The sequence below is a fragment of the Chaetura pelagica genome, unplaced genomic scaffold, assembly GCF_000747805.2.
Source record: "Chaetura pelagica isolate M959 unplaced genomic scaffold, ChaPel_1.0 scaffold220, whole genome shotgun sequence".
NCBI lineage: Eukaryota > Metazoa > Chordata > Aves > Apodiformes > Apodidae > Chaetura > Chaetura pelagica.
Genome location: NW_009951982.1, coordinates 1,456,605 through 1,474,241, shown reverse-complemented (window position 1 = coordinate 1,474,241; position 17,637 = coordinate 1,456,605). Strand labels below are relative to the sequence as shown.

The 17,637-nt window shown below is 38.4% G+C and overlaps 1 protein-coding gene across 1 annotated transcript in view; it reads right to left on the bottom strand.

Annotated features, from left to right (window-relative positions):
- The window catches only part of SMARCAD1 (SWI/SNF-related, matrix-associated actin-dependent regulator of chromatin, subfamily a, containing DEAD/H box 1), a 44,482-nt gene extending 27,051 nt beyond the window's left edge, over window positions 1-17,431 (bottom strand). The window contains exons 1-4 of the mRNA XM_010001357.1: window positions 17,233-17,431; window positions 6,976-7,150; window positions 4,203-4,383; window positions 2,270-2,333 (exon numbers count right to left, since the gene is read on the bottom strand). Coding sequence (XP_009999659.1) covers window positions 2,270-2,333; window positions 4,203-4,383; window positions 6,976-7,150; window positions 17,233-17,431 — 619 coding nt within the window. The remainder of the gene's footprint in view (window positions 1-2,269; window positions 2,334-4,202; window positions 4,384-6,975; window positions 7,151-17,232) is intronic.
- Window positions 17,432-17,637: the final 206 nt, after the last annotated feature.

Here is a 17,637-nt window from a genome sequence, read left to right as displayed (position 1 = left end):
ATAAAGCACTAGAAGTCGTTGAGGCCTCATGCTATTACTGCTTAAGCTCAACTAAAACTGCATTCAAGATAGGTAACTCTGAATATTAACAGTGACCCTGCAAATCTCTTTACCCTAAAAAACAGACTCCATATACAGGTTTCTAAAAATCTCCATGGGATGAGCACTCAATAGTCTTTGAAGAAAGCCAGATCATGAGTAACTTTAGAGACAATTAAACTGTAGCAAAGGATCTGAATAACCATCTTGGGCACCTATCAACACAGAATGATTTAGAAATCAACCTGTGGTCTTCTGAAACCAACCATGAAAATGACAAAAGATAATCAATTTTCTGAAGACATTTATTTTGCAATTATTCCTTTCTGTGCTAAGAGAGCATACAGTTGAGAGAATGAATGGCCACACTTTTTTAGCAAAGCCATGCTTCACAAAACTGCATCTTGTCCCTGCCCTCTCACACAGTGAACACTTGACAACAAGTAAAGCACATCATATATTGACATAGGTAAGCAGATGTTCAATAATATCTGCATTTTAAAAAAACGTGTCCAAAATTAGATGATTTATACCATCACTCTCAGGCAAGCTTAGTCCTAACTAAATATTTTATACAACAGCTGTGATTAGTGAGAATTTTGCTGCCAAGAAATTTTTTTTGTAGGCTTGTATTGGAAGCATGTGAAATAGCATTCCTAGATCAACATGAAGATGGCCAAAAGGCAGGGCCTACATACCAGAAATCACACAGAATGAGAGAATCTTTGGGGTTGGAAGGGCCAAAGTACTTTAGTTCAAACAATGTGAAATGCAACGAATGTTAAGGATATATATTTGATTAAATTGTTTTAATATTAATCAAACCTTTGAAAAGTAATCAGTCTTACAGGAAGGGTTTTTCCATGAGCAGCAGCACTCAGAAGTAGTATGTCTCTCAAAAATATGCCAGCTTCAGTTTTCTACTGCCAGCATCCAGTAAGTCCCATCTATAGAATCTGATTATGCACACAGTGATAACCTCAAAATGTTGGTTTGGTTGGGTAAAATAAAAACAACCAGAAAACAAAAACACAACAGCAACCCTTCATTAAAATTAGCCCAATGTTTTAAAGCTTGCCAATTAAATTTAAAAAAATCAGACACTGAAAATATGATAAGTACAACAAGGGAAACTGAACTAGGAAAAAAATAACTACTTCAGAAAATGAGTAAAACCGTTCTCCCTCGGTACACGAGCTTCCTAGATATTTTGCTTGCAAGTCCACAGGGTACTGCATGAAAAGACACAGGAACTACTTGGAACAACTAAAATAATCAAGAGTGGTCATAAGCAGCTTTTTCTGTTGTACCCAAACCACGAAGATGCCTCAGGAAAACTATACACAACTTAACTCCAGTCAGATAAAGACAGATGAAAGGCATCAGCTTTTTATATTGATGTTAATATTTACAACATTCTGCTCTTCTCCCACCAACCCCAGTAACCCAGCCAAAAAAGATTAACATAAGAAAGGAGATTTAACCCTTGACTTATGTGATGGCAAGAAACAAACCCAAAGACCAAAAATTATGACTCTTTTACATGTTTACCACCTTCTACAGACTCCCACATCATATATTGGGTTTTTTGGATTATTTTTTTTTGTTTGGTTGGTTGGGTAGTATTTTTGCTAACAGTGTGAGAATGCAGACGCAGGACAAAAAACCCTAAATAAGCTCTGAGGGTTCAAAGTCACAGCTTGGATGACGTTTAATTTGTCTAATGTTTAAGACTAATAGTTCTTCTTCAGAATTACAAGTAATTGAAGTCAACCTGAAGATAAAATTCTGCTGGACCTTAACACAAACAATATCTAGTTTTGAGTGGCTATATATTTCTCTGTATTTTTTCCATAACACAAAATTTCTCACCTACAACATTTAGAACTACTATTGCTAACTCACTACTATTTGCCTCAACTTTTACATAAAGAAGGAACCAGCAAGAACAGAAATCACTTAAGGACCAACAGGTAAAGCAATGCTGAGCTTCACAGAACAAATATCTCTTTTTTGTTCTATTTTTTTAATTTTGTTCTGCATCCTCTTTTAATCTTTCACCTTACAAAGCCTTTAGCTTCAGTTTTGTGTTACTGCAAGAAACAAAAAAAAAGTATGACTTTTAGCGTATGCTTTACCACTTTTTAAATACCTCCCAACCAAGTTTGCTCACTTCAATGAATTAGCTACAGCTTCTAAGGTTTGTTTTGGGTATATTTGTTAAACATACCTTCATCGTTGAACTTCAAACCAGCAGCTATTGCTTCATCCATTGTGCATGATGATTCTATCAACTACAAAGAAAAAGTCACCTGCTAAGTTAGCTAGCAGCTAGACTGAAACACTTAAAAAAACTATAGGAAAACATTGTTAATATAGTATCATTTATTATTGCTTTTTTTCCTACTTCACAAACTTACCATGCAAGTTTACTTCAATTTTTTTTTCCAAAAAAATATTAAATGTTACTACCACAAAACCAGATGATCCAAAAAAATAATTCCTTAACTTGTATAATGCCTGTATACTGCTCTGTCACATTGCTCAGTTACCTGAAAGTACACACATGAAACTTGTAATATGTCCTTCCAACTCTAACCATTCTATCTAAAGTTCCTTGCAGTCCTGAATTCTTTCTCCATCAACATGTAATCTCAAAATAAGTAATTTTTACAAATAATTGCATGTGGACACTTTTAGAATGCTTTCTGCAGGTGAGATAAGTGCAACAGAAGCAAATGGCCTAAAGCTTACAAATACTAAAAACACAAACCACAAAAAATGAAGGTATGAAGAATCCTGATTCCCAAGCATCAGTCCACATTTGTAAACAGCATTTTACAGGTGTGCTACAAACACACAATTTCCTTTTCAAAAGGCTTAGGATTTTTCCTTAATAGCCTTAATCAGTTGCGCAGGGTTTGTCAGAACAGACTATTCCAGATCCTTCATGAAGGAACAATAGATTCACCTGTCATTCTTCTGTCTTCCTTCAAAAATGCTGTAGATATATAAGTGCTGACAAAAATTTTAAAAGCTTCTACATACTACAGAGTTCTGCTAACATGGAAGCGATCTTCACTATCTTGAGAATAAATATCACCCTATCACATAATACTACATATCAATGAGTAGCTGAAAACACAATCAAAATCACAAAAGGGCAGTCAGACACACCATGTGTCATTTCTAGCTGGTTTCTAAGCTACGATGATCTGTTTTCACTCTTTGGTTTAAATACATTGTATGTGGTCAAAAACTGAAACTTCATACAGTCTGGAGAACCACAACGAAAATTTTATTACAACAGCCAGGAGAAGAATTCCAAAACTACTATCTGCAATGCCTTCTTCCTAAAGTAGAAAGCTTGAACATATAGCTTGATCCACTGGAAAAAGACGAACACCCAGCAAAGAGCACCAGTAAAATTTCTGTATTTCTTTAATGATATTTCAACAACGAGGAAACTCAGACTAATTTAAACACATTTAGCTTTGAAAACTAAACCTAATGAAAACCCAGTTATCTATCAGCACTGAAAAGTAACCTTGCTAAAAATACATTTTATTGCACTGAAGATACTTTACTGTACTAAGGTACCATAATGTTACTGGAGATTTGTACTGTACATTGGACAATGGCCAAGACTATCTCGTGTTCCCATGTCTGCATAATTGGAATAAATCACAGTAAGTTCAAACCCACTCTCTTTTTGCCTCACTGGAAGTACTAGAGGCTTTGAGTATTAGATTTCTTAAATGCAAGGGTTTCACCTTCTGAAGAAAATGGTAATGATTTCACTCATTCTGTATTTAATCAGTTAGCTGCACTCCAACAAACAGCAGTTATCAACCAAGACAGCTACAACTAACTAAATATAACAGAAATACATAGTAAAAAAAATAACAATTGTACACTGGAGTTCATTGTTGCAAAGTTATCTATAGGGTATATAAATATGTGTGTGTGTATATTTTCAATTTTACATATACACATAAGTGTCTGTGTATGTATACGTGGAAATGTTCCATGGCTGTAGTTCCCCTAGAACACACTACTTTGATACATCCTTTTGCGAATAAGAATTAGCACGTCAAAGGCTTAGGAATACTGTCTACAAAATAGTTGTCAAAATAAACCAAAAGAACCAAGAGCATTATTACTTGTAGTAATTCTTCATCGCTTCTCTGAGGGAAAAGTTCCTTCAGTGTTTGCAGCTTTGTGTCTCTGATGTCTTCCTCTACACCGTTCTTCATAGCTGGCTGTTGATCCCCTCCATTTGCATACGCCAACTGGGGTAGTTTATCTTCAGTCTGTTCATCATCGTCATCAGACTGTTCAGAGCTACAACATACCAGGGAGGACAAAAAAAAATAGTAATTATTTTTGCTTTTGAATGTTTTACTCTACCAAAACATAACCAACAGGATCACACAAAGTATGTTCAGATGCATTCAGTAATACTGAATCAACCTGCACTCAAAGCAATACCTCCTCTTTAGGACAAAATTAAGCACATATTACTAAGTACAATATTCTGTTTGCAGTAAATACATTTCAACTTAGCGAAGGAAGGAAGAAAGGAGGAACAGACGGGAAATACCATGACTTAGACTCCTATTGTGCTATAAAAGGTTACATGTCAATTTGAACAACAACCACCTTAATATATTTAATGTAAATTTCAGCCACCTGAATTTTATCAGACCATCTCAGTCTTGCTAATATTTATTTGTCCAAGAGATAGAGATGTGGTTCTGAAAAAAGCAAAGTCCTACATTTACTGGAAGATTCACTATTAGAGCTAACCTGCAGGAAAAGCAATCCTTATATATTTTTCACACTATTCAGCTGCACAGATAAGACTGTCTCCCATCCTACTGTCCTCCTTAAACACATTAACATCTCTTTTCTTCAGTAAAAATTAATTGGACTGTATGGAGTTTTGCCATTTCATGGGGACTTCACCATGAGAAAGGTTTTCCTGCAGGCCTTTACACAGATTTAGCTAAAAGACTAAAAATAAAACCTGTTTTTCTTCACTGTATCTTTCTTTAGTAGTTTCATCAGGGAGACTGGACTACAATTCTGAAAAAACTAGTAGCATGCCACTTATGGAGAAGATACACACTATTTTAAGACAACTGTTCTTCAAGTAATCCATTTCTCCCTATCCCATTCAAAAGGCACACACAGCCACATGGACTATCTGGTTGTGCCTTTTAGAGTAAAAAACAAAACAAAACATAACTGAAATTCCTATTTGATCCACCAAGCATCTAGTTGCAAGCTTCAGAAGGTGATTCCAGCATCCACTTAAAAAAATCTCTTAGCGAAGTGGCATATTAAAATTCTATTAGCGTATTTTGGACCTTTTTGCCTTGGTGAAGAAAAAAGTGTCTTTATAAAGTGTGTTTAAAAAAGAATAAGAAAAATCAATCAAAATGAAAATGCTAACACTGCAATTACTGTATCCTTTCCTATTGGGGATGAACATCTAGATATTGTCAACAAAGCCAGAGTTGCACACATCATAAATATTGTCCTCTATTATAATACTTTTATCAAGCACAAAGGAACATTAATGTAACTGCTAAATGAGTATGACTCCAACCCATAAAACTTTGTGTTAAGAGTTCCCCTTTATTCCAAACAGATTCCAGATAGTGACTCTGGTAGTGAAGCTTGTGGCACACTTCCTTTCTGCTCTGAACCAAAGACCAGAGAGCTGGCTACAGAGAAATAATGAAGAGTACAAGAGGATGTAGCTTATGTTCAATCAGTCCCAGTAAAAGCCATTCTGCTGCCCAGTAATCAAAATACAGGATAGAAACAGCAGGTTGTGGCTCTGGAAGTTGCACAGCTTACAAGCTGCACAGCTTACAAGGTTTGATCCCAGAAGCAGTGTAATTACACAAGCCAATTTGGTGCATGCAACCAGCCTGCCACCTCTGCATCCCTGCACAATCTACAACTTAAACCATAGACAGAAACAGGAATTCACTCTGCTGACTACTAAATTTCTTTTTTTCTTACTAAGTCTCTGCCTTAGGTTGGAACTTAAAAGAAGATGCATTAAAAAAAAGTTGAATAATTTCAGATAATAGTAGCAAGGAAATGCATTATTTCATCTCTGCTGACAAGCTCAAATAACTCCATGCTCTGCCTAAGGACTGAAAATCCAACAAGAGGCGACACCTGATAAGGTTGCTATTGCAATAGACGTTTTCTACAGATTAGGTCAGCCAGACTATTAAAAAGGCAAATTAAGCCATCTTGTTTTCCTTAGCACAAGAATATTTAACGGGCACAATTACCACATTTTGGTCACACAGACACATAACTAGCATGTAATAAATAGCAGGGCTTTGTTTAAACCATTTCAACTGGCTGTGTGACGCATCTGTCAACTCTTAACGCTTCCTTTTTAGCACCCATGCAAATGACTCCTAAACACTATTCCTTCCCAGCTTATTAAAAAGTATAAATTTTCAAATCACTAAAAAAAAGGCTTCATGAAGCACAGCAAACACACCAACTAATACTTAACTTCAGCTCAAGAACTCTCATACTACACTCCGAAGCTCTACCTGCTTTCCTGTCCACTAAAACAAACTAAAATCAACTCTGACATAATTTTAAACTATTTTTTATGATTAAGATTTAAGTGCAATTAAAAGTGTTTCAGAGGGTCAAAGGCACAAACATGCATAATGAAGATCACATGTATCATTCAAGTTCACAGAATTTCTCCCCCATGTCTTCTCTAAGAAAATGGCTTAGGAGCTGGATTCTTCTTCCCTGGAAATCCAGTAAAGTTTAGTTAGGGGCAGGTAAATCCCAAAGCAGTAAACCAGACCCTAGCCTCTGATTTTTAATTCAGTGTTTCAATTTAGAACACCACATCAGGTTGCATAAACATTACAGAAAGCTTACATTAAAATCACATCTCTCTTTGGAGCCTTATTTCCTTTTACAGCACTGAAGTTTCTTGGTCCTTCATCTTCACTGTCTGAGGACACATCTAGGAACTGTATCCCTCTTCGACGCTTGAAGTAGGATCGTTTCCTTGTTCTCTTGGCTTCAGGAGTTTCTGGGATTTCAGAATATCCTGTGCAAGAGGAGACAATGACTTAGGACCTCAAATATGTATCTGTACTTAGAGAATCAGATAGCTGTGATTTCTCCCTCAAACACAGCAGCCATTTCAAAAAAGCTCACATTCTTATGTATGGAAAATCCCTGTAAGCCGTACTCCTTAAAGTGGTAACTTACCTCGTAAAAGACACCCAGCCCTCTTACATCAAACAAAAATTTTTTTATACCATAAAGCTTACCATATCATGTATTTTAGGTTAATAACTACTTATAGATACATTTTTATTTTTGGAAAAATGAATAAGCAGCAAAATCCTCTGAACTACTTCCAGGCTGATCAGGACATGGTTAGAAACATGGTGTATCTGATGCCTGATTTATGATCTGCTTGTCTTGACAGCTTTTCAAAAAGGGAACATCAGTATTAACCTGCAGAAAATTAGAAAGCTATACACCTAGGAACTTGACAAGTAAGTTGCAACTCCTACAGATATATAACCTATTTAGCCAGTCTTTTCTACAGTATGCTCCAGGTGATTCTTAACAAGAAACTTTGCATATGGAAGGATGCTTTGTGTTATATAAAAATAATCAGTATATAAAGAATCTATTTATAATCTGGAGATGTCACTTCAGTGACACTTGCAAAATTGATCCACTAAGCATGCACTAGCACGTATTAACCTTTCAGTTCTGAATGTGCTTGTAGGACAACCAGAAGTATAAGCAGCCAGTCTGTTTACATAATTCCTGAATTACTAATGAATAATGCATGACTAGGTTTCAGGTGTAGCTGATATTGGGGAATAACTCAAGGAAATCTGCACAAAAGCTGATATACAAAATAGGTCTTGAACCTGAAGTGGAGAAGAGATTAGAACACTAAAATAAAATAAAAACCCTTAAGTTTTATTAGACTTTACCCTGTCACTCTCTTTCAGCACAGTACGAAATGCAGCTATAGCATAATATGCTCTAACTGCATATATTGTGTATTTCCAGATGGTTCTAACTAAAACTCTTATGCTTCCATATAAGCCTGGGCAAGGTAAAACATGGTTCAATCCATTGCCTATGGAGGCTGTAACTGTTCTGCTACTGTTTTTACAAAACCCTAAGGAAAAAAAAACCAATTTTTAGTTGGTACATGTGGACTTAAATGTGCAGCTTCTACCTCTTCTACCTGTATTAAACAGAACTAAATACTTGGACACAATTGCCACCTCTAAGTGTGCTATTTCCTGTCAGTAATTGAATAAAAGCACTCGAGGCATTTTGTGAGAGGTACAATAAGCCTTACCTAGGTCAGTAGTCATATGCATGCAAGACTTCATTCCTTTCTATCACTTTACTGTCTTTACAGCCAGTGTTGGAAAGAACTGTTAAACGCAGAACAGTTGGTAAACAGAGTAATTTTGTTTAAGACCAGACAAATTATGAACCCCAGAAGCATATGACTGAAGAGAGGAAGAGCATGTGGAACAGAGAACATGACAGCCACAGAAAGCATTTGCTCCATGAAAGGTAGTGTTGCAGAAATAAATTTAAAATAACTCACTGTGGTTGCATTTGATGGAAAGCAAGATAAATCCTAAAACTAGACACAATTAGCTGACATTGGAAACTACCAGGTGATACCAGCTTTCAAAGGGAAACGTACCCAATTAACTAAAGAAATATGGTACCAAATGTGACATAGTGCACTACTGACACAGAAGAAAACTTCAAAACAGAGCTTAACACTGGTTAAAGGGACGGAAGTGAATGTAACTCAAACTTCTTCAAGATCCGTAAGGAAATGCAAATACGGGTTCATTGACAGTTCAAAAAAGCAACAGTTGAAGCTCTAAGTCTTCAGATGACCTCAGCTACAACATAGGAAAATCCTACTGAAAATAAAAAGTACACTTTGAACCACTCACTAGTTCACCAGTTCAGAAACAGAGAAGCAAGAAGGAAGAGCATGTAATTGCCATCTCCTCAGCTTTTACTTCAAAAAAGAACATTACAGTCTGTCAGGAAGTAAGTGACAAAGAATTGCCCTGTTTCAGCAGAAAACTAATTTTCATTTCCATCTAAAAACCTCTATAATCTGGCATTTTTATACTTCTTACCTCCCATCTGCCAATTGTCTATCCAGCCCACACCTACTTCTCTGCTCCAGAACCAGAGGCACTCAAAACCCTCCCATCTGCCAATTGTCTATCCAGCCCACACCTCCTTCTCTGCTCCAGAACCAGAGGCACTCAAAACCCTCCCATCTGCCAATTGTCTATCCAGCCCACACCTCCTTCTCTGCTCCAGAACCAGAGGCACTCAAAACCCTCCCATCTGCCAATTGTCTATCCAGCCCACACCTCCTTCTCTGCTCCAGAACCAGAGGCACTCAAAACCCTCCCATCTGCCAATTGTCTATCCAGCCCACACCTCCTTCTCTGCTCCAGAACCAGAGGCACTCAAAACCCTCCCATCTGCCAATTGTCTATCCAGCCCACACCTCCTTCTCTGCTCCAGAACCAGAGGCACTCAAAACCCTCCCATCTGCCAATTGTCTATCCAGCCCACACCTCCTTCTCTGCTCCAGAACCAGAGGCACTCAAAACCCTCCCATCTGCCAATTGTCTATCCAGCCCACACCTCCTTCTCTGCTCCAGAACCAGAGGCACTCAAAACCCTCCCATCTGCCAATTGTCTATCCAGCCCACACCTCCTTCTCTGCTCCAGAACCAGAGGCACACAAAAACCTCCCATCTGCCAATTCTCTACCCAGCCCACACCTACTTCTCTGCTCCAGAACCAGAGGCACACAAAAAATGGCCATCTCCTGCTCCCCTCCTGGCTGATCAGGACAAAGGTCTACCAGCAGCAAACACACACATTGATACACACAACAGGGACCCACCCAGTCACTGGCCTTACACCCAACCCAGCCCACCCAGGACAGGACAGAGCCTCAACCTCTTCGCTTGCTGGCACCTAGGGCCCACACTGTGCTCGGGCTGTTGGCAGTCGCCCTTGCACAGGCTCGCAGACACACACGCCACATACCTCTCCACCCTCTAACTCTGTGGGCTGCACTGGATCCCCTCATTACAAGCTGCCCCATGCATAAATGGGTGACTCAAACCCTCTGGTCCCTCACCAGCTTCCCAGGCTGCAACAGCAGTTTGCTGGCTTGTCCCCTGGTACCTCCACTTTTTTTGCAGGGGCTGGGCAGGAGGGTGGCACCACAGGCACTCCGACCTCCACAGCCTGCACTGGCTGTGACTTGATTTTCCACTCACTTAGGTCCCTCCAGCTGCTGGCACCCCAGACACATGGACCCCTGTGACCCCTAGTCCTCACTCCAGCAGCTGGCACTTAGACCCCCTGTACACACAGAACAGACTCCTCTCAACCACGAAAGCAGCTAGGAGAGGTCTTAACAAAGAGACAGGATTGACTATGGTGATCACAGAGAATGGCCAGACAAGTATACTGACCAACTCCTGTCATCCCCTTATCCGTTTTCCCCACACTTGTTGCTCCTCAAACTTCTCTGATCCCTCCCTTTAAGCAACCCACAGCAAATTCTGTATTAACCTCAAAAGCACTTACTTGCATATTCATAGTAAGTGCCCTACTCCCAAATGCAGCAACCCCTCCTCACTCCAAACAGTATTCCCAACAGCCTTGCTAGTGACTCATGGTGATACCTCACAGGGCTGAAGGCCCTCCTCTGACAGCTCTGGGAGAAGCCAGGGCAGAGGCCATTCACCTACTCAGGTTATTTTGACTCCCCACTCACCACTTTGCCTCTGTGCAAAGATGCACCTTTTACCTCATGACATGACACAACAAATCCCACCTATGTGGCCGGTACTGAAGAAACAGGTGTTCCCCACTGTTGACAGTGTCTGATTTACGTTGTAAAAAGATGGGTGAGAACACCAGAGCAAGACAGAACAGGTAAAAGAGATGCCAAAATTGGAGACAGACAGCTATGACAGACAGCCTCAGTGAAAGATGGTAGACAGAAATACACTCTGAACTGGGGCGGTGGATAGGTGAAAAAGCTCCACACTACTTTCCTACAAGGAGCTTTGAATCATGAATAAAGAGACAGACCAAAGCAATTACACAGGCAAGGTCAGTCACACGGGACAACCAGCTACAAAATTCCTAGAAGAGTTGAGTTTTAATGATACAACTGTCAGTATGAGTCCTCATAAAAAAAAGCATTTTGCATTCTTATAACGCACACACAGCATCATGGGCACCCTCTCCCCTCTAGCACATAAATTGTTTCTTAAAACTCATGTGCCTACAACCAAAACACCAGTGGTGCCTTCTCAGCTGCTAACTCTGGAAACGTAAATTCTGCTGGAAATAAAAGCAGTTTCTTCTGCCTCTGTTAACTAACGCTAAAACTTGCTGAGTCAAGTTACTATAGAGCACAACAACAGTTTTCAAACCCGATTTAGCAACAGAGACTAAACACATGAGAGGCTAGAATAAACTAACCTGACAATCAAATCCAGAAATGTGCTACATGGTGCCTAATTCCTTCATCTGTGATAAAAACCTCAATTTTAATTATCATAAAAATCTAGACCTTTTTTGTGACTTTCAAAACATGATGGAGGATTATGATAATGAGTTTAAGAAGAGGCAAAACCCTCACTTTATAAAGTAACTTCATTATCTTGCAAAGTCCATACACAAACAAGCTTAGGAAGGCCTAAGAATGAGTAGTTCTGAAGCAGTAACATACTTTCCCAAAGTAGGCCTCCCTGCAACCAGGACCAACATGTTCTATCTATCCATGCTCAGAAGGAGATGTGCTGTCCTTGACACAGTTGCTTTACTTTATCTGAAAACAGTTAAGTTTTAAGACGAACACAGGAGAAAAGCAAGAGACACTCTTGGGAATGTATAAAACATTTTTATTAGATTTAAACATAAATATGCAGGCAAATTTATTGAGCAATTCCTCTGCAGCAAAGAAAAATAAAGTAGAAAAATCCCGAAGTTTATAAAGCTGGGCTAGCCAATCAAAGGCTATCACAAATGGACAGAAACATGAGATTCATAAAAATATGTAAATGGAAATATCAAAACAGGTCTATAAGAAACATGAGAAGTTCACACCTTTATTGAATTAACAGAATTGATCAAGTCAGTTTTCATGACTTCTTACCTTGTAGATTAGACTATATTCCAAGCATACAGCTCCTGCAAATGGCATGACAAACAAGTGACAGGTACTCACAACAGCTCTGCTAAGAAGCTGCCTTACTGAATTTTCTTTTTATAAACCAAGGTTACAAAAATAACAGAAGCTTAAAGATTATTTTATACCTTACAATACAAACCTTTGAAGAGGTTTTGACATAAATAAAAAGAGCATTTACTGTTTTACTTGGTGACTTCTCATTTTACTTTTAGCAATCCCTGTCCAATCTTCATGACAACTCCTAACTCCTGCACCTATGAAATGCTGAGCTGCATGGATTAAAGCATTCTCTCTCTCTCAGAAATAAAAGCAGCATTTCCTTCTACTCCTCCTCTACCTATTGCACAGGTTTCCTTATTACTGAGGACAGGAGGAAAGAGCATAAATCATATAATAAGGAACCCTCATATTTAGAGCAAATTATAAACTCGTAGAGCAGTAACAGATTAAGCAGTTACTGCCACAGCATGTAATCATTGGGAGCAAAATTTCCTGAGTATAGGCAATTAAATAGGACTATTAAAGAATGGCTGCAATCATAAGAACCAATGTTTGACTCTAAGACCAAAAAGAAGACGACACAGACGTATCACTTGTTTTTAAACAACAAAAAAAACCCAAGAATAACTGATTTTTGCTGTCATTCAGAGAGACTTCGTGAGAACAACCAGATTCTATGGTTATACAGAGACAGCATTAAGTTATGGCTGAAGGTACTCAAATGCAACTTTTTTTGTAATGTTAGCACAAATATTTTGTTTAGTCACTAAATGCACAGCTGCAACTGGTCTTGCAAAAATTTCACTTTGACTTTTTATTTTTAAATAATTTCACTAGTATTTTGGGAAGCATATACTTAGTGACAACCATCATACATTGTCCTGTAATTCTAAATACAATCTCCTACACAAACCATACCTCACACTCAGAGAAAGCCAGCCTCTTCTCTCCCAAGTAAAAATAAAACTGAGGGGATACTTGGAGGCTTACTACATCTACTAATGTTGCACAAGAAACACTTTCAAACAGAAACCAATTTCCACCTAGTTTTGGAAAGCAGTATCAAATGCATACTGCTCAAGTCTACAAACTAATTAATATTCCATTTCCAAAGTCAAGTCTCTTTCATTTGCTAAAACAATCCTAAATACCAGTGTTACTCTAAGATGCTTCATAAAGAGACCATTTTAAAAGGATTATTACTTCAACCTATCTTCCCACGAATCCTAGGTTTGCTAGGTGCTGCAGTCATTACTTTTTTCCAGAAATACTTGTGTCATGTGTGACATAAGCAGAAGACATAACTTCCTCAGATTATCATAAAGAAAATTACAGCAGATGAGAACACACACAATGCAGTCCTACTGCAAGTGAATGACGTGACTCTGAATGTTGTAAGCTTGTTGTTATACGCTTTAAACGTAGAGAGAGTATCACCAAAATCAACCATTAATAATGGGATTATGTATAGTAGTTTAATCTACAACTTTCATTTATATTCATTGTTAAAGCTTTCTAAGCATGCTTTTTGAATACAAATCTCATTTTGGAATTCATTATTGCAATAATTCTAATTTGTATAGTTCTAATACAGTTCTTTCCCATTTCATTAACTGGAGTAATCTCATTATCTTGGTATACTAGGCGATTTACATAATTTAAAATATCCAAATGAAAATTAAGAAGATGGTTTCACTATTTTCTTAATAGACTAATAAAGCACAAATGTATTATTTAGTAAATAATACTACGTTTTACAGAAAAAATGTGATAAGCCACTCCAGTGCTTTTTTGTAACTCAGTAGAGACCTATCTTTCAGATATAATCTGGTAACTGCCGCCATTGTTGGTTTCTACACCTCAGCTAAGTGATGTTCAGAATTACCCCCTACAGCTTGGCTGCAGATTCACTGCAAGCCTGCATAATTTTGAACATAGACAAGTGTATAAACAGAATCAATTCTTCCAGCCACCATACTGCAAATGACTTATTCAAGCAAGAGGTATGCATGTTCAATACAAAGCAGTAAGAAGCATTACATACAAACATGCCCTGGGTGCAAAACAATCTACCAGTATTAGTTTGTTTGGGGAAAACAAAACAAAAAATGAGCTAAAAAAGATAATGGTATTTCATGACACAACAGCCATCATCTCACTATTTTTTCCCCCAAGATCAATGAAATTTTTTAAATTGTATCTTTTTTTTAGATGCATATTTCAGGACATGTGACAAAAGAGATACCCCAATAAATCCCTACAAAATTATAGTGAACCATTTGTGCTCCTGGAGGACAAAGTTTGATTTTAAATTTATTTTTACATACACAGAAGGACTGCATGATACCAAATGAAATAGGACAAAATAAAGCCAGCAGCTATTTTTTGCATAATTGAAATAATGAACACTCTCCTCATGCCTCCCTGGTTTTATGTACCAGTATTTTGTGAATCCACTCTTTTTGTCTTCAGAAGTACGAGTAATTGTTGCCTTTGCATGATATATTGAGCAGGAGGGCAAATTATTTTCAGTTAACTTGGTGTAAACTGCTTCTTGTACAAAAGAATTCAATGCTTTGACTTACGTTTTTAGCAGTAGAGACAGAACGCAGTGCCATAAACTGGTCACCTCTGTACCTTTTCCATTATAATATCAGGAAAAAAACAAATAGCTTTCCTTTTCATTCGACCCAAAGCAGAAAATTTCTGTCTTCCTGTTGCTAATTATAAAACAAACATTTGCTGATCAATCTTATTTCCTCTTCTATACTTTAAATGTCTTGTATCCTACAGGCAAAATCTGAGCGTTTTATTTTTTCAACTTCTATAGATGCAGAAATGTTATTTGATTTTTAAAATGGTTAATTAATTCCTTTAGAAAGGTTACATAAAAATGATGTGCAAGTAAGTCACCAAACCACTCCATCTTCTTTAAACACAGTGTCTGTGAAAGATGAAGCATTATGTAAATGCAAAGCACTGGTATTTACATCTCAATTTTAATTGTTAATTAGCACCCCAGTTCTATACCAGCATCTGTGTCCATGTCCACCACTTGCTGTAATTTTGCTGAATTTCTATTCTTCTCTATTTTACTGGTAGCTACCATCATCTCCCACTAGTTTTCATCACAACTACTTAGCCTTCCACAACAGGGTTGGACTCGATGATCTCTGGAGGTCCCTTCCAACCCCTAATATTCTATGATTCTGCAACAGCTGCTCCTTTAGGGTGGCCTTCATCTTTCCCTTTACTACCTTATATCTCTGCCTCTGCATTGTATATTACACCCCTTCTCTTTCTCAGTTCTACCCCTGGACAATAATCCAAGGGAGATCATCAGTATTTTGAAAACCAAGCAGCTTCAAAGTTTGTTTGCCTTGGTTGTTATGGTCTGCCAATGGTCCATAGGCAGATTACATTACATAAAAAAGGAAAATTAAGTCAATCACTAAGACAAATCAAGCCACAAAATAAGCAGCACCATCCCTTACTTCACATCTGCGCTCACAGTTCAAGCAGTGTACCTGCATTCAGTAACTCCTACACTGCACAAGACAGTGACTTACCACAAAGAGGAAGTTGACACCTGTTCCAAGTGCACTTCCTCAGAGTGCTGGCTTTTTCACGCAATCCACCACAAAACACACACATGCAGAAGCCACAACTAAGGACTGCTTGCTGCTTAACTTCTCCCTGCCACCCAAAACATCCTCCCTGCTAGCGGACAGACTACTTCATTCCAGGCTGGCAACTGTCAAGCCAAGATTTCTTAAAACATAAAGCACTGATTAATATTTACTAATGTAACAATGAGAGCACTGCAGTCAACTGAAAAGTCAACCAGCAAAAAAACCAGAATCCATGGAACAGTACCTGCCAATCTACTATAACACTGATATAGCTTACCTTTAAGTGAGGAACTCTTCCTTGTACATGAAAGGTTCTCTGTTATCGCATAGATAAAGGTACTATGCTAACTGCCTTGCACCATGGGAAGGCTGTATGCAAAACAAATGTAGCTAAAAAACATCAACTGATACTGTTGGTCCTTTGCCAGGATAGTGCATAGTCAAAGTCTGTCTGATCTCTCCAGTAACACTGGTATCTTGACATATGTATCAGAAGTTATATGAAATATCCAAAATGTATGAAATAATCACCAACAAATAATTTTTGTTCTTTCACTCCTATTCCTTCAGGAACAGAAAAGCTACTGGTGAATGTGATTATGCAGCTGACAGCAGTTAGTGTCACTTATTAGTACTGACCAATGAATCCAAACAGGAACAGCACATGTCCAGTATATCGGCCAAATCAACCGATTACTACACAAGTAAGTATTCCATATTTCCATGAAAACCACAAGCTACTGCCAGAAAAGGGGACAAGCATGATCAGCCTATGAAAATCAACAGCAGGCTTCTCAGCCCCTTACAAAGCCAGGCCCAAAGTAAAATAAAGTGTCTTCTTTCTCAGTTTTATCTGATATTGCACATTGCATCTAACAGAAGAGTTAAGTCTATGTAGTGTTGCATTTATCAAACACTAGATTTTGCTTTTTTCTTTGAAGACCTTGAGATATTATATTGGTGTAAAATATGACTAAAAATACTAAACAGGAAAGCTTAACATACTTTAAACACTCAAACTGTCAGTTGCCCACTCATCTGACAAAAAATGATTACAGTTTTGGTTATCTAGTTTCCCATGTGACCATAAATGCACAGGATGAATTAGAGCAAGCACCACCAGAAATAAAGATACTTCTGTATCTTAACAAGCAAAATAAAAAAAAACCCAAAGCCAAAAGACAACGATTACCTATGTATTGAAATACTTACACTGTTCTTACGTTAGATGCAAAACACCTGACTCACCGGTTATCTCCATCACACCCGAAGCTGGAGTATCTGGCCTGCTGCTGTCATCTGTACCTTCATCCTCCTCTCCTCCAGCACCACCCGCGGCATCAGAATTAGCTGCCTGCACCTGGGCTGCCGAAGGAGACAGAGTTTCCTGCTCCGCGTTTTTTATCTTCCTCTCAAAGCGAAAGCGGTCCAAATTGTAGAGACTCATGTTCTTAACCCACCGATCCTGTCGGAAGAAGACGGGCTCGACTGGGCTGCTCCTGCGGGAAAAGCCAGGAGAGGGAGAAGGCGGCAGGACTCGTTACACAAGGCTCAGGCAAACGCCGGCGAACTCACCGGCTGCCGCGGAGCGGCCGGAGGGCCCCGCCGACCGGCAGACCCCGTTCCCACGGAAACGGGAGGCCAGAGACGCCA